The sequence below is a fragment of the Bubalus bubalis genome, chromosome 1 (assembly GCF_019923935.1).
Source record: "Bubalus bubalis isolate 160015118507 breed Murrah chromosome 1, NDDB_SH_1, whole genome shotgun sequence".
NCBI classification, from domain to species: domain Eukaryota; kingdom Metazoa; phylum Chordata; class Mammalia; order Artiodactyla; family Bovidae; genus Bubalus; species Bubalus bubalis.
In genome coordinates this window covers 13,324,618-13,351,123 of record NC_059157.1, presented here as the reverse complement: position 1 = coordinate 13,351,123, position 26,506 = coordinate 13,324,618, and the positions used below count along the sequence as shown (strand labels likewise).

General features: G+C 42.8%; 1 protein-coding gene across 1 annotated transcript in view; it reads left to right on the top strand.

The window, feature by feature from the left end:
* The window catches only part of KCNU1 (potassium calcium-activated channel subfamily U member 1), a 152,901-nt gene that overhangs the window by 56,912 nt on the left and 69,483 nt on the right, over positions 1-26,506 (top strand). The window contains exons 15-19 of the mRNA XM_044933170.2: positions 7,229-7,341; positions 7,733-7,801; positions 11,347-11,436; positions 11,576-11,670; positions 22,977-23,085. Of these exons, the coding sequence (XP_044789105.2) occupies positions 7,229-7,341; positions 7,733-7,801; positions 11,347-11,436; positions 11,576-11,670; positions 22,977-23,085 (476 nt within the window). The remainder of the gene's footprint in view (positions 1-7,228; positions 7,342-7,732; positions 7,802-11,346; positions 11,437-11,575; positions 11,671-22,976; positions 23,086-26,506) is intronic.

Genomic DNA, 26,506 nt, shown 5'->3' with positions numbered 1-26,506 from the left:
TGTTGAATGTCTACTGTATGTCATACATTTTAAATACATGATGTTTTAGTCACAGAAAACTAAACAAACTGATCACACAGACCACAGCCTTGTCTAACTCAGTGAAACTATGAGCCATGCCATGTAGGGCCACCCAAGATGGACAGGTCATGGTGGAGAGTTCTGACTAAACATGGTCCACTGGAGAAGGGAATGGCAAACCACTTCAGTATTCTTGCCTTGAGAACCCCATGAACAGTATGAAAAGGCAAAAAGACTGACACTGAAAGATAAACTTTCCAGGTAGATTGGTGCCCAATACGCTACTGGAAGAGAGTGGAGAAATAACTCCAGAAAGAATGAAGAGATGGAGCCAAAGTGAAAACAATGCCTAGTTGTGGATGAGACTGGTGATGGAAGTAAAGTCCGATGCTGTAAAGAACAATATTGCATAGGAACCTGAGATAAATTGGAGGTGGTCAAACAGGAGATGGCAAGTGTGAACATCAACATTTTAGGAATCAGTGAACTAAAATGGACTGGAATGGGCAAATTTAATTTAGATTACCATAACATGTACTACCATGGGCAAGAATTCCTTAGAAGAAATAGAGTAGACCTCATAGTCAACAAAAGACTCCAAAATGCAGTACTTAGGTGCAATCTCAAAAATGACAGAATTATCTCTGTTCATTTCCAAAGCAAACCATTCAGTATCACAGTAATCCAACTCTATGCCCCAACCACTAGTGCTGAAGAAGCTGAAGTTGAACAGTTCTATGAAGACCTACAAGACCTTCTAGAACTAAAACCCAAAAAAGATGCCCTGTTCATCATAGGGGACTGGAATACAAAAGTAGGAAGTCAAGAGACACCTGGAGTAATAGGCAAGTTTGGCCTTGGAGTACAAAATGAAGCAAAAGCTAACAGAGTTTTGTCAAGAGATTGCACTGGTCATAGCAAACACCTTCTTCCAACAACACAAGAGAAGACTCTACACATGGACATCTCCAGATGGTCAATACTGAAATCAGATTGATAATATTCTTTGTAGCCAAAGATGGAGAAGCCCTATACAGTCAGCAAAAACAAGATTAGGAGCTGACTGTGGCTCAGATCATGAACTCCTTATTGCAAAATTCAGACATAAATTGAAGAAACTATGGAAAACCACTAGACCATTTAGGTATGACCTAAATCAAATCCCTTATGATTATACAATGGAAGTGACAAATAGACTCAATGGATTAGATCTGATAGAGTTCCTGAAGAACTATGGACAGAGGTTCATGACACTGTACAGGAGGCAGTGATCAAGACCACCCCCATTAAAAACAAATGCAAAAAGGCAAAATGCTTGTCTGAGGAGACCTTACAAACACCTGGGCAAAGAAGAGAAGTGAAAGGCAAAGGAGAAAAGGAAAGATAAACCCATCTGAATGCAGAGTTCCAAAGAATAGCAAGGAGAGATAAGAAAGCCTTCCTCAGTGATCAGTGGAAAGAAACAGAGGAAAACAATAGAATGGACAAGACTAGAGATCTCTTAAAAAAATTAGAGATACTAAGGGAATATTTTATGCAAAGATGGGCACAATAAAGGACAGAAAAAATATGGACCTCACAGAAGCAAAAGATATTAAGAAGAGGGAGCAAGAATACATGGAGAACTATACAAAAAAGATCCTTATGACCCAGATAACCATCATGGTGTGATCACTCACCTAGAGCCAGACATCCAAGAATGTGAAGTCAGGTGAACCTTAGGCAGCATCACAATGAACAAAGCTAGTGAAGGTGATGGAATTCCAGCTGAGCTATTTCAAATCCTAAAAGATAATGTTGTGAAAGTGCTGCACTCAATATACCAGCAAATTTGGAAAACTCAGCCATGGCCACAGGACTGGAAAATGTCAGTTTTCATTCCAATCCCAAAGAAAGGCAATGCCAAAGAATGTTCAAACTACCGCACAATTGCACTCATCTCACATGCTAGCAAAGTAATGCTCAAAATTCTCCAAGCTAGGCTTCAATAGTACATGAACCAAGAACTTCCAGATGTTCAAGCTGGATTTAGAAAAGGCAGAGGAACCAGAGATCAAATTGCCAATGTCCATTGGATCATCAAAAAAGCAAGAGAATTCCAGAAAAAGATCAACTTTTGTTTTATTGACTACACCAAAGCCTTTGACTGTGTGGATCACAAGAAATTGTGGAAAATTCTGAAAGAGATGGGAATACCAGACCACCTGACCTGCCTCTTGAGAAATCTGTATGCAGGTCAGGAAGCAACAATTAGAACTGGACATGGAACAACAGACTTGTTTCAAATTGGGAAAGGAGTACGTCAAGACTCTATGTTGTCGCCCTGCTTATTTAACTTCTATGCAGAGTACACCATGGGAAATGCCAGCCTGGATGAAGCACAAGCTGGAATCAAGATTGCCAGGAGAAATGTCAATAACCTCAGATATGCAGATGATACCACCCTTATGGCAGAAAGTGAAGAGGAACTAAAGAGCCTCTTGATGAGGTGAAAGAGAAGACTGAAAAAGCCTCCTTAAAACTCTACATTCGGAAAATGAAGATCATAGTATCTGATCCCATCACTTCATAGCCAATACATGGGGAAACAGTGGAAACGGTGATAGACTTTCTTTTCTTGGGCTCCAAAATGAATGCAGATGGTGACTGCAGCCATGAAATTAAAAGACACTTGCTCCTTGGAAGAAAGATATGACCAACCTAGACAACATATTAAAAGGCAGAGACATTACTTTGCCCATCAGAGGTCCATCTAGTCAAAGTTATAGTTTTTCCAGTGGTCATGTATGGATGTGAGAGTTGGGGCCTAAAGAAACCTGAGTGCCAAATAATTGATGCTTTTGAGCTATGGTGCTGGAGAAGACTCTTGAGAGCCCCTTGAACTGCAAGGAGATCCAACCAATCAATCCTAAAGGAAAGCAATCCTGAATGTTCATTGGAAGGACTGATGATGAAGCTGGAGCCTCAATACTTTGGCCACCTGATGCAAAGAACGGACTCGTTGGAAAAGACATGATTCTGGGAAAGATTGAAGGCAGGAGGAGACGGGTAAGACAAAGGATGAGATGGTTGGATGGCATCACCGACTCAATGGACATAAGTTTGAGCTCTGGGAGTTGGTGATGGACAGCGAGGCCTGGCGTGCTGCAGTCCAAAGGGTCGCAAAGAGTTGGACAGGGCTAAGTGACTGAACTGAACTGAACTGATGTTTCTCTCAGTATTTCAAGGGAGTATCCCAGTTGTGGAAGCTAACTAGTTGTCTGTATAATGAGTAACAGACAGAAAATTGTCTGACTTACAGTCTTACTACTGTGCCCTGTGCCTCTGGCTGTTGGATATCTACTCCCAGTCTCCTACATCAGGTCTTTTGATACCTTTGCTTGAGACAAATTAAGTGGCTCAATGGACCACCAGGATGAAATATGATAGCACATAGCATGGCCTTCCAAATGCCATCCCCATAAAACGCTTCCAGGAAAGATATTCTTAATGCTCAGCTGGGTCTGGAAAACTCAGAGTTTCTCCAGAGAGTGACCTTTCTCTCCATCTAATTATGTATCCACATTTGACTCTTCTTATGCTCAATTTTCTTTATGACTTCTCTTTGCATTTTATTTCCTTTTTTCAAATAAATGTTTAAAAAATTGGCATCCCTTTTCTGGTCCCTTCTCCAGTACTGTAAAGAAAAAGCAAAAGAAGTGAAAGATTCACAAGATACTCTGGCCAGCAAAATGCTCACTGGAAACCACAGAATTCCTTCTGTGAATATAAGGAGATGAGGCTTCCCAGATGGCGCTAGTGGTAAAGAACCCACCTGCCAATGCAAGAGACATAAGAGATGTGGGTTTGATCCTCGCATGGGAAGATCCCCTGGAGGAGGGCATGGTACCCATCCCAGTGTTCTTGCCTGGAGAATCCCATTGACAGAGGAGCCTGGCGGGCTACAGTCCATAAGGTCGCAAAGAGTCCGACATGACTGAAGCGACTTAACATGTAACACATGCATATACAGAGAAGTAGAACCGGCCATCAGGCAGTCAGAATGAGCCTTGGTGATGCTACAGCGAACAAACTTTAACCTTCACTTAGTGCTCACTGTGTGTGACCCAGAAAGTGCCTGGTGAGGACATTGTCTCTGCCTGTGCGTTATAAGCTCAGAAAAACGAGAGTTAACTCAGTATCCGTTGTGCTGACTGTGATTTTACTCTCCGTGTCTGGAGAAACGAGAGCGAGAACTCGACATGAAGACTTTGTCTCCTTCGTGGAAATATAGATGGTACAGATGCACAACCTGCCCTGTTGTGGCTTTGTTTTCTGTCCTTGTTTGCTGTTGGTTTTTCCTACTGTTTGTTTGTCTAAGTTGGAACCTCCTCAATGATGATGGTCACCTGTCAGTATTCATGCAGTGGCTTCTGGAAGCTAGGAGTTAAGAGAGACTTGGGATCATGATCATCTGTTGATCAGGGAGTTGAAGTCTGAAACCCCCTTTCAGGAATTCTAAACTGGTCAGAGTCAGGGCAAAATTTTCTCATGTTGTACTCTGCTCTGGTGCTTTAGATTCTGTAATTAATTAACTTAACGAACTAAAATTAATTCAATTAATTATTAACTTAAATTAATTAAACCTATTAACTTAGATTTAATGGTCAGGATGCCACTGTCTTAGGGCCTACTTTGCTCGGATAAGGCATTTAAACTTTCTCTGACAGTTTCTGCATCTGTAAAATAAGACTTGCTAATCCCTGGTGGCTCAGAGGTTAAAGCATCTGCCTGCAATGCGGGAGATCTGGGTTCGATCCCTGGGTTGAGAAGATCTCCTGGAGAAGGAAATGGCAACCCACTCCAGTATTCTTGCCTGGAGAATCCCAGGGATGGAAGAGCCTGGTGGGCTACAGTCCACAGGGTCGCAAAGAGTCGGACATGACTGAGCGACTTCACTTCACTTCAATCTACTCGTAGGCTTCCCAGGTGGCGCTAGTGGTGAAGAATCCATCTGCAATGCAGGAGACACAAAAGACGTGGGTTCAATCCCTGGGTTGGGAAGATCACGGCAAGAAGGGAATGGCAACCCACTCCAGTGTTTTTGCCTGGAGAATCCCATGGACAGAAGAGCCTGGAGGGCTGCAGTCCATGGGGTTGCAAAGACTTGAGCATGATTGAAGCAACTTAGCACACATTCTACTTGTGACCTGATTTTTCCCAGGTATTGAGTTAATATTTGTAAAACTTCTGAGCAGTCAGATTAGAAAGCCTTGGGTCAGTGCCACGTATTCTGACTCTACTGATCTATATTGAATATATGGTGAGAAATTAAAGTCCGAGTAGCATTTCTGGTTGGTTCTAAGCACAGAGCATTGCCTTAAACTTAAACTTGGATTAGATTTAATCCAACTGATTTACTTGAACTCCCTGAGTCTACTATCCAAATCCCAAATCTGTCTTGTCTTCCTGTTTCTTTTTCTGATTAAAAAAAAAAAATGACTCAAGAAATCTTCATGTCTATGGTTATTTTTGAGGCCATGTGCTCAGTTATGTCCAACTCTTTGTGACCCCATGGACCGTAGCCCACCAGCCTCCTCTGTCCATGGGATTTTCCAGGCAAGAATACTGGAGTGGGTTTGCCCTTTCTTCCTCCAGGAGATATTCCTGACCCAGGGATCAAACCCGCATCTCATGTCTCCTGCACTGCAGGCAGATTCTGTACCTGCCAAGCCATCAGAGTTTTACTTTATTGCATAAGCTGGAACCTTTGGGTTGGCAGCACTAAGCCAGGTTCTGTAGTCAATGAAGACTTAAATCACAGCCTGAACTGCCCAAGGAGGTGAGCCTTCCTCAATTAAGGATTTTAAGAAAGTGGGAGGGGACTTCCTGGTGGTCCTGTGGTTAAGAATCCATCTTCCAATGCAGGGGATGCGGGTTCAGTCCCTGGTCAGGGAACTAAGACCCCACACACACACACTGTGCCTGTGCACTAAAAGTAGAGACCCTCATGCACCCACTAGAGAGAGCTCGGGCACTGCAGTGAAGACCCAGTGAAGCCAGTCATAATAGTAATTTTAAAAAAAGAAAATGGGAAAATGCAGGAGAGCCTGCAGCTTGGGACTCGGATGAGGTATGCTAGAAAGAAGTGGCCCTTTTTAGCAGGGCAGTATTTTTTTGTTCATCTGTTTCTTTTTGTTTTTTTCTTCCTGAACCACAAGATGGCCATCTGAGGCATGTTTCTGGGCTGGCCTTAACTCTCCAGCGCCAAGGTGTTTCACAGTTCCTAGAAATTCCAGGCTTCATGGGAGATTCTGGGCTTTAAGGGGCCTGTCCTGCTCAGAGCAGCGTAATGGTGATTCTCATGGCTGCAGGGGGAGGAAGAAGAGGATGATGCAAATAGAGAAAAACAGAATCCCAGGGGTCTTGCACAGAAGAGAGCAGCATTTAGCTTTTTCTGAGAGAGAAATCCTTCCATCACATTGCCCTTTGTCTAGAAACCTGATTTTACATTGTCATGTCCAAGCATTGGGACGGCTTTTTGAGTTTATTTGAACCAAGAAGTGTTCTGTTCCTGAGCAGAAGTCATTGATATTTTCATCCTTGTGGTATATGATTAGTCAGTGACTAGGAAACTAATATGTTTTTTTTTTAATAATCTTAAACAGCCATATCTAGGAGGAGATAAGTTAGATTCCACATTCCCCTTCCCATCTTGTTGTTCCTGACTCAAAAACGAGTCTACCTGCTGAAATAACTGGAAGAAGAATTCATTTCTAGCAGGAAGCATAAGTAAATCATGATGCTTCCTCTTCGTTATGGGAATCATTGAGATGTACGATGGAGTTTTAGTTCTTCCTTTGACATTTGTCCAGTTAATCATGAGGACAAAGCTCCTTTCTTTTCATTAAAAAAAATGTTTTATATGGACTACTTTAAAATCTTTACTGAGTTTGTTACACTGTTGCTTCTGTTGTTTATGTGTTGGTTTTTTTGGCTACAAGTCATGTGGGATCCTAGCTCCCTGACCAGGGATCAAATCTGCACCCCCTGCTTTGGAAGGAGAAGTTTGAACTCCTGGACCACCTGGGAAGTCCTGACAGATATCCTTCCGGGGACCTGAATGCCAGTGGGCACTGGTTTGGTACTGGGCAGAACACGCAGCTTGAACTAGTAGACCCTGAACTCCACGTCACCCTGCCTCCCATGGCCTGGCTGTGTGTTCCAGATCTGTCCTCACGAGCCCTGGCAGCAGCTTTTCTGCAACGGCCTGAAGAACAAAATCCTGACGCAACGTCTCTCCAATGACTTTGCTGGGATGAGCTTTCCTGATGCTTGCCAGTAAGTGAAGGGAAAACCTCTCCTCGGTTTCGTGCCACGCGCTCTTTCCCCAGAGCTCATGGAGGGCTCGCTCTAGGGTTTGTGGCAGGCCCCGAAGGCCTAAGGATGAGTAAGTTGGAGCATCTGCCGCCTGGGCTGGGGGTTACAGTCCATACGGGACAGGTTCATGGCTGTCCCATTTGGCTCCCTGGCTGTGAGTTACTGCAGGGTGGACTCACTCTCCGCCAATGTCCAAATGTTCAGAGAATGTTTCCTGTCTGAGAGGCCCTCCCCCTGCCGAGGGGGTGGTGTCCCCCAGGCGCAGAGCCCAGCACAGCACCCGGCCCCCCATCACTGTGAGCGGGTGCTCTGCTCTGCTGTCTCACCTCTCCCTTCCTCGTCTTCTCTCCAGGCTCTGCTTCACAAAGATGCACCTCATGCTGATCGCCATTGAGTACAAGTCCGCCTGCCACGGTTACTGGTATCAGTGAGGCTTCGAACCTCTTCAGATTCTTTGAGGACACTCTTTAAAGATTATGATTTCAGCAGAGACACAGCCGTAACTAAGCTTGTGGCCCTGTGGTGAGAGCCGGCCTCTCAGGCACCCAGGCAGCTGTGGTGCCTTTGATACTGTCTGTGAACACTGGGGTTCGAAAGGTTACCCTAGTGGGTGGGCAAAGGCTTTGCCTCTATTGTGGTGGTCTTGCCCCAGTGTCTTTCATGATCAGGAGAGAGAGATGACAAGATCACCTTCTCAGATCTGTTCCTCTTAATATATTCCCAGATCTTGTAAGGCTTGACCGTAGATCATACCATGAAATAGAATTATTTGTGATCAAAGTGTTCCCACAAACCTTAGAAAGCCTTAGAAACTAATCTGAAAAATATGAAAAAAAAAAAAAAAAACATGGGGATTTGACTGACCTATGGGGCAAAGTTTGCTATTGATCGGGTAGATGAAAGAAAGAGGTACCCTTAGTAGACCATAAGCATTTCCTGAAAATGCATAGGATAATATAAGAAGTATGAGAAGTGATCATACAATAAAAAAAGAAAATCCAGAATTAGCCACAATGATATAGAGATAAAAGATGCTGGAAAACAAGAAAAAGTGGGGCTTAAGTGGAATGGGAAACAGGAAACATGTGGCTTGTTTGTATTTTTTTTTTAGTGGAAAACTCCCTTTAATTCTGAATTAAATTGTAATCAATAGAGTAGGTTCAGAACCTGGCTCTGATTTGCCAGATCAGTGGCCTTGGAGAAGTGTCCATTACCTGTAAAATGAGGATGTCATGCAAATGAATTCCTAGGATCACTTCCAGCTCTAAGACTGACATTACCAGGAACCTAGAATCATAGGAAACCCTCAAAAATTCAGTAATTTGAATGATATCAGTATAAGTATCTGAAAAGTTAGAAAGAAGGAATAATGTGTCATGTACAAAGAGTGTAGAAGGTATCTGAGGGAAAGGACTCAGCAGGGTATATCACAAAGCAAGTCCTTAAGGAGAGTGAAGACTGGTATCCTCTGGCTGCTACATTTTATTTAACAATTCCACCATACTCATGAAAATTTCAAAATCTAAACCCATGTCCAAGTTCCCTTTCTGCTGGAATAGATGCGAGTGAAGAAGTTGGTGTCTTACTTCACAGGGAAGGCAGTTTGAGTTTCAGAGCAGCCCGAAGCTTGATCAGGGTTTTAACATTTGATCGGGTTTTAACATCTTTGACCTTCAATGACTGGGATTATACATCAGAATTATTTGCAAAGTTTTAAAGACAGAGAATTCAAAACCCCACTTCTGAAAAATAGACATAGAATTCAAAAATACCACTTATAAAACCCAAATCTGTGATTTGGTTTTGAATCTCCATAATAGTCATTTTTGTTCACTGGCAGTCAGAAATGACTGGGCCAAATGCTTTTAATACCGTTTCCACATTTAACATCCCAGATTTCTATCAACTTTATTAGGGTGACTGTTAGGACACTGTGAACTGGAAACATGAGTGAGCAGCTAAGTTTCATGTATATTCAAGAAGCTCTGGTGCTATTTACTTCCTAGCAGACATCTACTCCCAAGGAGAGAGACACCTGTTCTGACATAGATTTAACTCTGGTTTCTCTTCAAAGAGTCAGAGTTGCATCAAAAGAATAAAATCCTGATTTGTCAAAGATATTGGTAATAGCAGTCTTACATGATTGCTGGTTCCTGAGCAACACTACTTTAAGTACTTCACTTACATGAACTCCTGAATCCTCACAACAACGCTGTAAGAAGGGTACAATTATTTGCTCCATTTTATGGAGGAGGAGCTAAGAAAAGGTAAATAGTTTTCCCAAGCTCGCACCACACCCAAGGGGCAAAGGAGAATCTGAACTCAGTCTGGGCACATACGTGATCGGAGCTCTTCTGGTCACCTAGCTGTGCTAAATCCACCCAGTCATTACACAGAATAAAAGCAGGGCAACTCAGTGCTGCACTTTAGGCAAGTATATTGAAAAACTAGGGGAAACCTATCTCTCCTCACTTTTTATTTTCTTTTCTAATTGATACACTTGAGTAGGCTCTAGGATGGGCAAAAGCCCTGGGTAATCCTCAGAGTCTGTCTTGGGGAATAATTTATCACCTGGTAAGCGGTAAAGCTGGATCAGATCCCAGTTAGAGAATTTCCTGAGTCTGTTCCAGGAGCCAGCATTTTCTAACAGAGCAGCTTGTCGTGATTCATGAAGACGGGGGCAAGTCTTTGGAAAAAGTTCACCTTTTCTTGCGAACGCAACCAGAGAAGTTATCACAACAGAATCTTCATAACTAAGTATTCAATTTGAGTTCAGAGGACCCTGCCTTTAAAAAAGGACATATTAAGATGCAACTTGAGCATATGCTTCTTGAGGGGTGGACATCAGCCCATGATATTGGAGCAGGGGAGGCACAATCCATGCTTTTCAGGCTTAAAAGCAATCATTCCGTGAATGTGTTAGTCAGTCAGTACTCAGAGAAAGCGCCACACAGGGTCTCATATAATAATCTACTTGAACACAGCTATTCAGCATCTTTTACTCTCGGCATAGATCTGAAGAGCTTTTGTTGCACAAGCTCTTTTATTTTTGTAAGGCTCTCATACTTGCACATTACTTTGGAATATCTTAACAACAGACTTAAGTTTTGCCCAAATGAAGACTTGACCTCTTTCCATTGTGAATATGATAGGAAGGGTGTGTTTTAAAGGAGGAAAGGAGAACTTTGATCATGTACAAACAAAGTGAGGGAAGGCACAGGGTTATAAGACCTAACCATATTGGAGGTCTAAATTAAAGGAAATAAAAATGGGAGAGCCTGACAAACAGGGAGAGTTTGAGGAATTCAGATAGTCACAATGGAGTAGCGCATCAAAAAATATTATGGTTGAAATTTATAAGACAGTGTTTGCAAACACCCAAACCATAAGAAAACAGAAAATCAAAATATTCAAGTGGTGCAGAAATAGAAACAGTTCATGTGGTTCCTGCTTTCAAAAATCTTACAATCAAGATAGATGAAAGTGAAGTCAAAGACAAAAGTGAAGTCAAAGACATGAGTTTAAAAATTGTACTGGCCAATAAAAGGAATTTTTGAATCCAGCTATTAATAGATAATCTAAAGGGCAAAAGGCCTAATGATGTATGTACACCACTAGAATGACCGTAAGACTAGCAACTGTGCGGCCTTGGCCTCTTTGGCTTTGGATATCTCTAATTAGCAAAGCTTCCTGCATCTGCATTGCTTTGACCGTTTCTGATTCAGGGCATAGTCCAGGGAATGTATGCAGCTCAGGTACTGAGTTTTGACCTGGCTCCCTCTCAGGATATTTGTCAGCAATCGATCAATTAAATGCAATCAAATCCCCATTTTCTACTGTAAATTCCTGCAGTAAAAGGGGATTGAGTCCTGTTAACTCTGCAACTTAGAGAATCCATTGGTAAAAACAGATATTGCCCCAGAATTTGGAGAGGGAAATTACTGTATTTTTATTTTCTGTTTCCAGCGGGCTGATATTAAATCCACCTGCTCAAGTTAAGCTCCGTAAGAACACACTAGGGTTCTTTATCGCTGAATCTGCAAAGGATGTCAAAAGGTAAAAATTTTTTTTATCACTTTACGGGGAGAAAGCCCTAAAGCAAATACAATTTAATGACAGACGGGCTGAGTCAGCCCCGTGCTGCTTCCGCGTGAAACCTCACGTAAGTCATTCTTGATTTGCTTTCGTTGTCCAGAGCCTTCTTTTACTGTGCCATCTGTCACAGCGATGTGCAGACTCCCGAGCTAATTGAAAAATGTGACTGCAAAAGCAAAACTCGACGCGCGACAGGCAAGTGCGCTTTCTGTGTCCTCAGCCCAGCTTCGGGGGGTGTGGCCAAAGAAAGGGGCGGGGCTTCATCTCTTCAAAGAAGGTATTCACTTGAACTTGGCCAAGAAGAGACAGACACTTCCCCACTGGGCATCCCAGACCTGAGAATGTGTCTTTTAGAGCTGGAAGAAACCTCACTAGTTCTAGTTCTCTAGTACAACCCCTTCACAGGCTAGACAAATGAGCTCTGGAAGAGATGCATTAATTTTATCCAAGGTCACACAGCCAGAGGCAGCCTCCTCCCAACTCGGTCCCAGGCACACGGGCGATGAGCCTGTTGACTTTTCTCTCTGTATTTCCCTACTGTTAGTCTGAAAGTTCAGCCTCTATTTGACTGCTTGGTGGGCCGTAAGTGCGGCCCCTCATGACCGTTTCTTTTTTTTTTTTTTTAATTTTATTAAGATGTCTTTGACATGCAACAGTACTCTTGCCTGGAAAATCCCATGGATGGAGGAGCCTGGTAGGCTACAGTCCCTGGGGTTGCGAAGAGTCAGACACGACTGAGCGACTTCACTTTCACTTTTCACTTTCATGCACTGGAGAAGAAAATGGCAACCCACTCCAGTATTCTTGCCTGGAGAATCCCAGGGACGGAGGAGCCTGGTGGGCTGCCGTCTATGGGGTCGCACAGAGTCGGACATGACTGAAGCAATTTAGCAGCAGCAGCAGCAGCAAGGTGTACAACATGATCTGACTGAAACATTTATATCACAGTATATGATCGCCATTGTGGCATTAGCTAGCAGCTCTGTCACAGGGCATAGTTATCATTTCTTCTAGTGCTGGGAACAAAACCGTTCCCTGAGGACTCTGTTCCTTTGCAGATTGTCAGGAGAGTAAAATTTTCTCATTCTAACACAGTAATGAGGAAATGAAACTTTCTCCCTTTACTCAAATTGAACGGGATAGCTCACCAGCAAACCCTTACCACTTAATGGAAGGAAGGGTTAACCTCGAGAACTCACAATAATTTAGTCCCTTCTGGTTGAAAATTTAGTCTCTTTCAGGTACATTAAAGATGGTTTAGGTTAATTCCCAGTGTTTGAGCATTTAATTCAGAATTTGAATCTCCTGTCAGGATTCTTCTTCTCTCTAAGGTTCTTCTCTTCTCCCGAGTGGTAGTCTCTCTGAATGCAGGCGTAAACTTGCTAAGCCCCGTGGACAGGAGCATCCTTACTGGCTCCTGAGCTCTGTAACTGTCCGCTTCCGTGGCCTCTGCATCAGCAATGAGCGACTGTTCCTCCTGGATTTAGGTCACCTTCTGTTGTTCCTTGCTGAGATCCATCATCCCTGCCATAGCTACTAGACTTTTTTTTTTTTCCCAGATAGAATTTTCTTTTAAAAAATTATCTTTTACTGAAGTATAATGGATTTACAGTGTTGTGTTAGTTTCAAGTGTATAGCGAAGTGATTCAAACACACACACACACACATTTTCAGATTCTTTTCCCATATAGGCTATTACAGAGTATTGAGTATAGTTTCCTGTGCTATGCAGTAGGTCCTCATTTTATCTATTTAAATACGGTAGTTTGTGTATGTTACTTTCAAATTCCTAATTTATCTCTCTTCTCCACCTTTCCCCTCTGTTAACCATTAGTTTGCTTTCTATGTCTGTGACTCTATTTCGGTTTTGCAAATAACTTCATTTATATCACGTTCTCCCCCTCCAGATTCTACCTATAAGTGAGATCATGTAATATTTGTCTTTGTCTGACTTCCTTCACTTAGTGTGATAATCTCTAGGTCCACCCATGGTGGCTCAGATGGTAAAACCTCTGCCTGCAATGCGGGAGACCTGGGTTCGATTCCTGGGTCAGGAAGATCCCCTGGAGAAGGAAATAGCAATCCACTCCAGCACTCTTGCCTGGAAAAATCCCATGGACAGAGGAGCCTGATAGGCTACAGTCTATGGGGTCACGAAGAGTCGGACACGACTGAGCGACTTCACTTTCTTTCTTTCTTTCTTTCCACCCATGTTGCTGCAAACAGCATTATTCTATTCTTTTTTATGGCTGAGTAATATTCTATGGTATATATTGGCCACATCTTCTTTATATGTCCTTCTGTCCACAGATATTTAGTTTGCTTCCATGCCTAGGCTCTTGTAAATAGTGCTGCTGTAAAGATTGGTGTGTGGGTATCTCTTTGAATTATGGCTTTCTTTGGATATATGACCAGGAGTGGGATTGATGGATCCTTAGTCTTTTAAGGAACCTCCATACTCTTCTTCATAGTGGCTGCACCGATTTACATTCCCACCAATAGTGTAGGAGGGTTTGCTTTTCTCCACACCCACTCCAGCATTTATTATTTGTAGACTTTTTGATACCTTACTGTAGTTTTTAGCCTCCGGTCTTGAGGTCTGCAAAGCCTCCTTTTCCTATTGTTCTTGTTCAGTCACTAAGTTGTGTCTGACTCTTTGTGACCCCATGGATGCCAGGCTTCCCTGTCCTTCACTATCTCCCAGAGTTTGCTCCAACTCATGTCCATTGAGTTGGTGATGCCATCCAGCCATCTCATCCTCTGCCACCCACTTCTCCTTCTGCCCTTAATCTTTCCCAGCATCAGGGTCTTTTCCAATGAGCTGGCTCTTCGCATCAGGTGGCCAAAGCGTTGGAGCTTCAGCTTCAGCATGAGTCCTTCCAGTGAATCTTCAGGGTTGATTTCCTTTAGGATTGACTGGCTTGATTTCCTTTCAGTCCAAGGGACTCTCAAGAGTCTTCCTCAGCACCACAGTTCAAAAGGGTCAATTCTTCAGCACTCAGCCTTCTGTATGGACCAACTCTCACATCCGTACATGACACAACCTTTCCCTATACTCCTAGTCTTTTTATTCCTTATGTTCTTTTGGTCTCTTTACACTGTGGGATTTGTTATAATTTTTAAAAATAAATTGCCTTCATTTGCTGCATGCCTGCTAGACAATTTCCAGAGACTTTAAATGGGCTCGTGTGTGTGTGTTTGTTTTGATTTTCACTAGTTACTCCTGTTTCATGGAGGAGCAGTTTCATGGATCTTTTCTGATTCCATTCTAACCTAAAGGCTCTATCTTAATCCTGTTTATTTTCTCTGACTTTTTGGATTTTTTCTAGAAAACCTTAGACGGTATTGGGTATAGAGAGAAACTATTCCTGTGTCATTTCATGAAATCTCCATTACCTGTAGAATTTGCAACTGAACACTTAAGTCTAAAGAACACTGTTAATCAAAAGGACTTCAAGAGCCTGTTTGGGGTTCAAAGGTTAAACGTTGACTCTTTTGCCTTCTGTAACAATATGAATCATTCTTAAGGCAATGCTTGAGTCTGACTGAGTACAGAAATATCTGATTAAAGAGGTGTGAGTAAGAAAAAAATACATTGCGTATCATCTCATTATAGTATCTTTATCCCTTATGAAAATTCAGCATGGTTTCATGAGGTAGACATATCCCTGTAAACACATTGTACGAATCAAACTTTTGCAAATCAGTTATACACACTTATATGCATGCAGTGCTATCAGTCATTTTGAAAAACAAAAAGTGTTTTATAAATTGAATAACTTCCCCTTTATTTATCTGTCTTTTAAGTGTGTTTTATTGTATTCTAACAATGGCACCCCACTCCAGTACTCTTGCCTAGAAAATCCCATGGATGGAGGAGCCTGGCAGGCTGCAGTCCATGGGGTCGCTAAGAGTCGGACACGACTGAGCAACTTCACTTTCACTTTTCACTTTCATGCATTGAAGAAGGAAATGGCAACCCACCCCAGTGTTCTTGCCTGGAGAATCCCAGGGACGGCAGAGCCTGATGGGCTGCCGTCTATGTGGTCGCACAGAGTCGGACACGACTGAAGCGACTTGGCAGCAGCAGCAGTAGCAAAGCAGGAAGTTAAGTGCTCTAGTATGAATTGGAGAGATTTTGGTGTAAAGAAAAGGGCTATGCCTTCATATTTGTAGATATGCCAAATTTCATCCACTTCTATAACATGTAATTTATAGTATCTAGGGAATCAGTACACCTTTCAGTTAATAATCTAATGTTTGATCTTCCCCAGAACCTTTCATTCTTTTCACAATAGGATCATTTTTTTTCTTCGTGCTCCCTACTATTCCTCCATCACCACTTCTACTGAATCCAGGACAAGTCTCATAAATCTGGTACCAAGATTCTTAAATAACAGGCAGTGAGTGAGCTAGCTGTTCTTACTTCAGTCTGCCAGACGGTGGCAGCAGAGTATCATTAAACACTCAGGGGCTGGCCAGTCAGGGGAGTGGACTTGAATTTGAACATGAATCTGGAGAGTTCCAACCAAAAATGTGCCAGAGAGGACATCACTGTAGAAGGCGATTACTAGGCCTTATATATTTAAAAATCATGATAATGTCTTGGAAATTCTCCCAGAGACTAAACTTTCTAAAAGGACTTAGGAATGTACCAATAGATGACAAAAGAGAAAATTTACTGACTTCAAGTTAGGACAGATTTCAGGTTGAATATTTTACATTTCAGAGTCAGATGAGGTGTATGCCCGGTCCACTCCCATTGCAGAATTCTCTCTTCATTGAGCTAATCAAGCTCACTCAGCCCTATCAACTCCTTCAACCTCCTACACGTGTGTGCGTGCAAAGTCACTTCAGTAGTGTCCGACTGACTCTTTGTAACCTTGACCCCTTGGACTGTAGCCCACCAGGCTCCTCTGTCCAGGGGATTCTCCAGGCAAGAATACTGGAATGGGTTGCTATGCCCTCATCCAGAGCATCTTCCCGACCCAGGGATCGAACCCACATCTCTTATGTTTCCTGCATGGGCGCCTCCTGGGAAGGAAGCCCTTCCACTTGCTGGACTCAATGAGAATTCAAAAGACTTGAATTCTGACCACAGCTGTGCCACGGATTGGTTATGCTTTAGAAGAGACACATCAGGTTTTGGGATGTCAGCATCTTCCGTTCCAAACTCAGCTGTCTTCATCACCACTCTGGCCGTTTCAGTTCTGATGTTCTGTGATTTATAATCCCTCCTCCATTTTTTTCTGAATAGAATCATACCAGAGGTCCTCCCCTTAAGTTCAAACTCCAACATTTGAGAGAGGCAGCAAGCATGTGGTGGTTAAGAACGCTCGGTTCTGCATTGATCACTTCTTAGCTGTGTGACTTGAGGCAAATTATTTAAGCTCTCAGCATGCTTTAGATTTCTGTAAATAATCTTTTGGTGACAATATTATATATTTCAGAGGGTTAAGTGAGAGTATTAGTACATAAAGAGTATACAAATTGAATATATTAATATTGAAAACACTAAGACCTGTTCCTGGCCAATAGGAAGTACTGCATGTAAGATAGGGGCTTCCCAGGTGGTGCTAGTGGTAAAGAACCCACCTTTCAATGCAGGAGACATGAGTTCAGTCTCTGGGTTGGAAAGATCCCCTCGAGAAGGGCATGGCCACCCACTCCAGTATTCTTGCCTGGAGAATCCCACGGGCAGAGGAGCCAGGTGGGCTACAGTCCAAACGGTCGCAAAGAGTCGGACAGACTGAAGCGACTTGGCACACACGTGCATGCACACACACATAGAAATAATCACAGAACCCAGGGGAACACAAACTCAGAAGGAATCTCATTATTTTGCTCACCAGTGAAATTCAGATGAAATAAGAATTGGCAGAGACGTCTTGGTTCAGTTCAGTCGCTCAGTCGTGTCTGACTCTTTGAGACCCCATGAATTGCAGCACGCCAGGCCTCCCTGTCCATCACCAATTCCCGGAGCTTACCCAAACTCATGTCCATTGAGTCGGTGATGCCATCCAACCATCTCATCCTCTGTCGTCCCCTTCTCCTCCTGCCCCCAATCCCTCCCAGCATCAGAGTCTATTCCAATGAGTCAACTCTTCACATCAGGTGGCCAAAGTATTGGAGTTTCAGCTTCAACATCAATCCTTCCAATAAACACCCAGGGCTGATCTCCTTTAGGGTGGACTGGTTGGATCTCCTTGCAGTCCAAGGGACTCTCAAGAGTCTTCTTCAACACCACAGTTCAAAAGCATCAATTCTTCGGCACTCAGCCTTCTTCACAGTCCAACTCTCACATCCATACATGACCACTGGAAAAAACCATAGCTTTGACTAGACAGACCTTTGTTGGCAAAGTAATGTCTCTGCTTTTCAATATGCTGTCTAGGTTGGTTATAACTTTCCTTCCAAGGAGTAATCATCTTTTAATTTCATGGCTGCAATCACCATCTGCAGTGATTTTGGAGCCCCAAAAAATAAAGTCAGCCACTGTTTCCACTGTTTCCCCATCTATTTGCTATGAAGTGATGGGACCGGATGCCATGATCTTCGTTTTCTGAATGTTGAGCTTTAAGCCAACTTTTCACTCTCCACTTTTACTTTCATCAAGAGGCTCTTTAGTTCTTCACTTTCTGCCATAAGGGTGGTATCATCTGCATATCTGAAGTTATTGATATTTCTTCCGGCAATCTTGATTCCCACTTGTGCTTCCTGCAGCCCAGCATTTCTCATGATGTACTCTGCATATAAGTTAAATAAGCAGGGTGACAATATACAGCCTTGACGTACTCCTTTTCCTATTTGGAACCAGTCTGTTGTTCCATGTCCAGTTCTAACTGTTGCTTCCTAACCTGCATACAGGTTTCTCAAGAGGCAGGTCAGGCGGTCTGGTATGCCCATCTCTCAGAATTTTCCACAGTTTATTGTGATCCATACAGTCAAAGGCTTTGACATAGTCAATAAAGCAGAAATAGATGTTTTTCTGGAACTTTCTTGCTTTTTTGATGATACTTATTCAAACCCATTCCTCGATCTCTTTTGGATTCAGAGCATGAAGATTGTGGTAGGACCAGCCCTCAGAGCAGGAAGAATCCTATGTAATTAGATACGTTACTGGGCAGAAACTTTCCCAACCCCAGCTATGCAGTTCACTGCCCGCCATTTCAGCACTGAATTCTCTTAATACCTAATTTTTTGAACAGTGGTCCTCATCCAGGGCAGGGAGGGGCACACGGGATTCTCTGGACGAGATAGGCTGGAGAGAGAGGGCTTAAGGAAAGTCGTGTCCGAACTCCCCTAATCGCCACCCTCTAGAGCTAATTTATATTCCTCCTTAAAATGTTAATGTTCATGATGGAGTCGCCAAAAAGGAGAGAGGAGTGATGAAGAGGAAATTGGAAAGAAGGTGTGAGTGGAGCCAGGGACAGGCAGTGTGGAGTGTGAGTGTTGCTCAGTCATATCCAACTCTGTGTGACCCCATAGACTATAGCCTGCCAGGCTCCTCTGTCCATGGAATTCTCCAGAAAAGAATATGGGCGTGGGTTTCCATGCCCTTCTCCAGGGGTTCTTCCCAACCCAAGGATGGAACCCGGGTCTCCTGCATTGCAGGCGGATTCTTCACACTCGGAGCCACCAGGGAAGCCCCCGGGGAGAGGTAAAAATGATGTTTTGAACAGGAGGCCCTAATTTGAATTTATCCTACTTCACAGTTTTCTTTAGATCTGGCCTCAGGTCGCTTTTTTCATCTTCATCCCATACTAATTGACCTCTTTAAGAAGGGAGTCAGCCCAGCCAGTGTTCCCCAGGGATGGGCATTCCAAACCCAGAAGCTTGAGTTCTTACCCCTGTAATGAGTCAAGCAGCTCATCTCTCTAGCTTGGCTAAAAGTTGTCCAAGATCTCCTGCAGCACCAATGGCTATGGGCAGGAGAGAGCACAGGTGTTCCTAAGTGGTTCTTCATCTCTAAAGCAGGGTCAGGGATCATATGTCCACCTAATCCCAGTAAAATGGAAAACAACCTGATAAAAGCCCACCAAGACCACACACCAATATCTTGTGTTCCTGTACTCATGACAGTCGCCACTGTTCTTGTGGCCAATCCTGCAGTTGGCTGTAGGGCTGCCTTTTCTGCAGTCTTCTGTGTCCATCTCCACCTGCTCTGTGGCCCTCTCCATATTTCTTACCCCAATGATTACGACAGCATCCTTGCTGTATCTAGTAAGGTATCTAGCAAGATACAGCATCATTGCTGTATCTTTCCCTGTATCTAGCCTCTCTTTAAACCAATCCATGCCATCTTTCATAGCTATAATAATCTTCTTGAAGTTTTGATCATAAACAGATATATAAATAAAAAATCAAAGATGGATGAATGTTATCCCTCCTTTTGCAAGAGGAAGGCATGAGCTTGATCGCTTGTCCTGCTGCTACTGCAACTCCTAAGAACAGTTTTTCTTGTCTGGAAGACCTGGTATCACTTCTTAGGTGTGTCCCAATGACTGGTAGATTGCAGAATTTTCCAACAGTGTACCTACTGAGTAGACTGGAGCAGATTCAGAATCAGCCAATAAGGCAGAAGTTATTTTCACTCACTGGGACTCTGGTACGATTTGAGGGAGATAGAAAGGCATAAAATGATTGCTCTCAACATGGAAGTCATGTATGGGGCATGTTTTTAAAGGTAGTTCTATCGTGTGTGCCAGGAAAGGAGAACGGTCGGCTGTCATTCTCAAGGAATCATTTCTTGAAGAAGAGAGAAAGGTAATCAATATGCTGGCCTTACATAGGGCTTTTGTTTTTTGGTTCAGTCACCCACAGGTCTTAGATATCTTAGCTGCCGTGTCTTTTTTGATGTCTAATGCTTATAAGGAAACCCTCTTTGGAATATCCATAGAGAAGAAGTCATAATAAGCCTTTAGCTTAGAGCGTTAGGCAAAATTTCATTTCATTTTCCCTTGCCTAAAATATGAAAGCATAATTTTTTTTCCACACTGTCAGCTGTAGATAGATTAAAATATAAACAAATCAAGTGGTCAAACTTTCTGAGAAAATGAAATCAGAGAAAACTCAGTTGCTTGTCTACTTCTTTGAGAGAAGGGGAGTTTGCTTCCTAGTTTTATTTTATTCTGAGCTCTCGCCCTCTGAATGTCTGAAGCAGTGAAGAAACTGGGGAGAAAAGCAGTAATAGACTGTTGCACATTCTTAACAGCCTCCTCTGGTAAGTGAGGACACTTTCTTCAGACTCCTTTTCTGAAATCCGTTATGATTATAGAATTTAGAGATGAAGGGACCAAAGAGATCGTGTGGAACAGTGGTTTTCCATTCGGAGCCAGCAGCACCCAGCCAGAGACTCCACCCATTCTCAGGCAGACTGTGCCTTCCAGCCGCTACATCCATGCAGGAAGCTGCCAGCATTATGCAAATCATTTATGTATTCTAAGGAGAGGTTTTATCCCGAAGGACACAAGGGAAGAGTCAAAGCTTTATTTAGCAGAAATTTCGAGAGGTCCATACCTAGTACTCACTGAACCCGCCCACCCTCCTCCCACCTTTTTTTTTAATACCTGGCACACATCATCTGCTGGAGAATCAGGCTCTGAGAAAGCAGAGACTTCCCGAAAGTTCCATTGTTCTCCGGCCAGTTTCGGCTTGTTGCCTTCTACATTCCACAGCTCACTTTCTCTCAGGAGCCCTAAGCCGGCTAGCCTTGAAAGGCTGACGGTTGGTAAAACGCTAGTCCTCGCTCAGATATTTCTTAAGAAGTTCCCTTCCTAAGCCACTTTCCCGCCCAGGGCAAAAAAAGTTAACAGAGAATAAGGAAACATGAGTCAACTTCAAAACCCCATCAAAATTCCATATGTAAAGTGAAGGCTTTCTGAGGATTACAGTCAGGAGCGATCTTATTCCAAACCTGGCTGTTAGCACACCTGTATGACGCAATTACTGCCGATTTAAGCCGACAGATCACATCTGCAAAGGAGGTCCTTCTTCTTTCGAAAGTGTGTTTTGACTCGGTTGATATTTTCTGTAGATTAAAATGGCTCAGAAGGAATTATATCAAAAGAAAAAGGATAGTAGAATATTTCTGTGGCTCGTTCTGTCTGCCACTGTCCCAAACCTGGTGAGGTGCGGGCTTAAAGGATTGTCCCAGAGGAACTCTGCATTCTGAGTAGTCTCAGTACAGAGAGAGTCTTAGATTTCCAGGAGGAAATGTGTATCTTTTCTCCACTTAGGTGGGCGGCCGCGGAGGAGTAGCCATGATGGCTCTTCTTTGACTTTGTCCATCTCCGTGATAACTTCTTCCCAAGCAATGTCCCCCTCTCTGATCATCTGGCAGTCAGGTTCAGGAAAGCAAATCATGCAGGGTTTTTGAATCATGAAAGAAAAGCATTTAACTTCCAAAGCATCCTTTAGAATGTTACTTTTCATCACAGTACCAAGTGCCAATTCTTATTGAGCAAGCATGGCTTCCTAGCCCAGCGCTTTGAAAGGATTCCTAGGTTAAATCTCTGCTCTGGAATAAGAGGGGTACAATAGAGTATCAACATGTGGGTGCAGGAAGGAGTCATGGCTCACATGTCATGTTTTTGCTTTTTCCATCTCCAAGCAGCTTCCTGTGGCTCATCTAAAGACTACATGTCACCCGTCCGTGCGTTCATCCTCCTCAATCACCCTTTGTAGCCCCCTTCTCATCCCCATTTTGCAGATGAGAAGGTGATCTGCTTTTGTATTGTTTCCAGATGTCAAAATTCACACATGTTTTGCAACATATCCTGTGTAAGATCAAGATCCTTCAAAGTTAAAAATAAGAAAGGAAGCCTTGAAGGAAAAATGAAGTAAAAGGAGGCAAAACTGGAGGACAATGAATTTCAGCCTGACCAGTATCTGGGGAGTGAGAAGGGGACTTGGCTGAGATCTCTTCTTAGAGCCTGTAGAGACGCTAGTGGTAAAGAACCTGCCGGCCAATGCAGGAGATGTAAGAGACACAGGTTCAATCCCTGGGTGGGGAAGATCCCCTGGAGGAAGGCATGGCAACCCACTCCAGTATTCTTGCCTGGAGAATCCCATGGACAGAGGAGCCTGGCAGCATACAGTCCATAGGGTTGCAAAAAGTTGGACATGACCGAAGCAACTTAGCATGCACCTCGTAACTGCAGACCGCGCTAGCAGCAGAAGGCTCCCCAACGCTACATTCTGGGGTGAGATGGGAGGAGTGACGGATTACAAAGGTGCAGAATGGATAAGAAAGTACACAACGTGTACTTATTTTAAACAGACCATATGGTAGTAACACCTTCACAATCATTTTCATCCACTCTTTAACTCTGCAGAGGAAAATTAAAGAGCTCTCTACTAACCATCCTCTTAGAATTAGACTATAGTTTGAAATTCTCAGCCTCTCCCTAGTCAAGGATGTAGAGCTGTCTCAGTCAATAGGAATAATCCAGAATGAAGGGGTATTATGCCAACTCACCAAGATGGCTCTGCCATTGCAGGGACAACGGTCGTGGTGATGAGAGACAGCCAGGAGGAATACTGTGGACCCCAGGACCCCTACTCAGAAACACATATGAGCTTCTATAGCGGCTTGAGCGTTACTACCAAGTAAGCACCTCAGAGAACCCTGGTTCCCTATCAGTTTTTAGGAATCGCTGGGCAACAAAAATTTGACTTAAATAAGATATTAGCTTTATCAGCTCCTATCCTGACTAATGCAATTGTTCCTCACCAACATGAATGCATCACAGCTTCTCCCAATATCACTTAGCTATTGGGAGTGATATTGGAACAATGTTCCAATCATTTTTACCAATGACAACCAAAGGTTATGAACCTGGTTTTCATTCAGATCACCCCTACGTACTCTGGAAATGTGTGTCGGGGCAAGATTTCAGCTCTTTCCCAGGTTTTTTTTTTTTTTTTTTCCTGTTATTAATCCAACCCTTTATTTTGAGCAAATTGATGTGAGACACAAATTGATGATGGTGTTCGGTTTTAGGTCTGCAAAATAGGGCCAATAAATTTTCCCTCCCCTACTCAAATTCCTACATCTCTTTAGTCCATGAAAACCCTGAATAAGCTGAATTCAGGGTTGTAGGTGAAGAGTGTGCGATCTGTTTAGTTAATTTTTAAATAGAGGGGTGATATAAAAGTTCTATCACCCCTGATTTTATTGTAAATAACTCTGTAGCATATTGGCAACGTTTCAACTTAGTAGCTGTAATATACCAGGAAAATCTTTCATGATTGAGAATTGTCATCAGCTGTGAGTAAATATTACATTTTCTTCAGAGCATAGAAATTGTGCTGTGGCATTACACAGTGTTAAGGCCAAACAGTGGTCCTGAGCTGTGTGATCTTGAGCAAGTCGCGTTACCTCTTGGTGTCTCAGTTCTGATTTAAGTGAGTATAGTAGTGATGAAGACCCTGAGCTTCTTTGTAATGACTGAATGAGATGAGGTATTTAAAACACTTTACTGGATTCCTGGCTGAGAGTAAGCATTCGTTAAATGTTCCATATTATTGCAACGATCAGTTCTTGTATCTGGGTATGAAATTGGACGGCATACATGGTAGGTACAGAGCCTTCCAGGGATGTGGATTTTGAGATAAATCCTTGATCTTATTTTGCTATAATCCACGTCTTTCTTTTAATGCATGAGGCGTCTGGTTTCTGTTTACTGGAGGGTTCTGGATAGATGGGTCTGGTTAACAGGTTTTGCTGTACCTGTCCAGCAGGTGAGGCAGGTGTCAGACGTCTGAGGCCCAAAGGTGCCGTCTCTCAGTGGTGTGCTTTCTGAGAGGCATATAAAAGTCTAGAAATTACATTCTCTGTTCTTCTATTCTATGCTATTGCCTCTATTCCAGGATTTTCTGAAACCTAAGTGAGGTAATCTACATGAAAGGATTACAGACTTTTTGGAGGAAAGAGTCTATGGAATCTCAGGAATTTTGCCTTACTCATTCACAAGCTAGCGGTGGCATTTGTAGATAATTCTCTTTTTTGGTCTCGCCACATGGCTTGCAGGGTCTTAGTTCCCTGACCAAGGTTGGAACTCAGAGCCATAGCAATGAAAGTGCAAAGTCCTAACCACTGGACTGCTGGGGAATGCCCCCCTTTTCCTTTTGAAATGGTTGGTAATGCACTATGCAGTGAGTAGTTCTGTGTGCTCAGTAGGCACTCTGCTGGGTGTGTTGTTAGATGCAGAAATCATGTTTTAGTCCCCAGGAAACCTAGTTGGGTATACCAGATGCATTCGGATAAATTAATTTGAGGCAAATAAGGCAGCATCGCTTCCAGGGCTATACTGATGATTCTGGCAAGAGGTCAAGGAGGAAGAGGTCAATGGGGGCTGGGTGGATTGTTGCAGGGTGTTTCCTGTAGGAAGTGGGGTGGGATCAGGAGAAAGATAATAGCATGGGATCTCTAGTCCTGTGACAGACATGACACGGGCAAGTCAGGGGAACACATGGAGCCCTCCGTGTCTGAGTAGCTTGACTAGAGGTGGGAATGTATGATGGAGTGAGGAACAATGTCTCAGATTTCTCAAGAATGCACTCTTGGTTGTTGGTATTGCCCATGTGTGAATATATTCATGTATGTTACATTTGTGTTAACGCAAAGTTGTTACAAAAACATAATTCCAATCTGAAAAGTGTTTTGTGACTGTAAAGACAACATATGTGACAACACATAAAATGCTCCAACCATGTTTACACTTTCATTTATTCTTCCTGTGTCTTCTCTGTGATACGAGAGGATTGGCAAGTCATGGATAATGAGAACCCACAGAAAATCCAATTTCAGCTATTGAGTTTCACTGACTTTTCTCACCATTCTTTAACGCAGCTCTAAGGACAGAATCATGGATGTCTTCCCCATTGTCTTTAATTTCTTTATTGTCTGTGATAAATAAGGAAATGGTGTAAAGCAGGCATCTAAAAGGAAAATTTTAACCAATCATTAGAGAAATGCAAATCAGAACTACAATGAGATATCAGCTCACACCAGTCAGAATGGCCATCATCAAAAAATGTATAAACAATTAATGCTAGAGAGTGTGTGGAGAAAATTGAACCCTCCTCCACTGTTGGTGGGAATTTAAATTGGTGCAACCACTATGGAAAACAGTATGGCGAGTCCTTTAAAAACTAAAAATAGTACAACCATAAGACCTAGCAATCCCACTCCTGGGCAAAACCGTAGTTCAAAAAGATAACATGTACCCCAGAGTTCATTGCAGCACTATTTACAATAATCAGGACATGGAAGCAACCTCAATGTGCATCAACAAAGGAATGGGTAAAAAAGATGTGGTACATTACTTTGCTGTGTACCTGAAACTAACACATTATAAATCAACTATGCTCCAATAATGTTTTTAATTTTTAATTGGAGGATAATTGCTTTACAATGTAGGGTTGGTTTCTGCCACACATCAATGTGAATCAGTCATAGGTATACATATGTCCCCACTTTTTGAAAAAGGAGAATTGGTCCACATGGCCTGGTCCATCTGCAGACTGGACCCATCAGCCCTCTATATGACTGGGGGTTCCTGATTACGTCTAAAGAAGGTCAAGGATAGTGATAGTGTCCCATCCAGATTATCTCTAAAGAGCTTAATCATCTTCCACCTCTTAATTAAAAAGCAAGACAAATTCTCATGAATTACGGAGCTTAAGAAACTGATCAAAGCCACACTGCTGAATAGATGGTTGTTTGCATGTCAATAGATAAATGCCATTTGTGGGTAAATTTTCTGTGATATTTCATCAAGGGAGTGGTCAATTCAGTTTTTTGAAATCCAGTGTTAATGGGATCAACAACATATCTTGTTCCCACTTAGGACTATAAAATAGAGTGGGTTTCGTTTTCTGGTTTGGGTTCTGGTTTCTGTTGTGGTTCTTCTTTTTGTAGGGCAAAGATAATTCCAACCAGAAAACTAGCAAAAATATGTCCTGGGAAACAACCACGAGTGGTAAAATAGACTTGATGGCCTAATAGAGATGAGTAGGCATTATT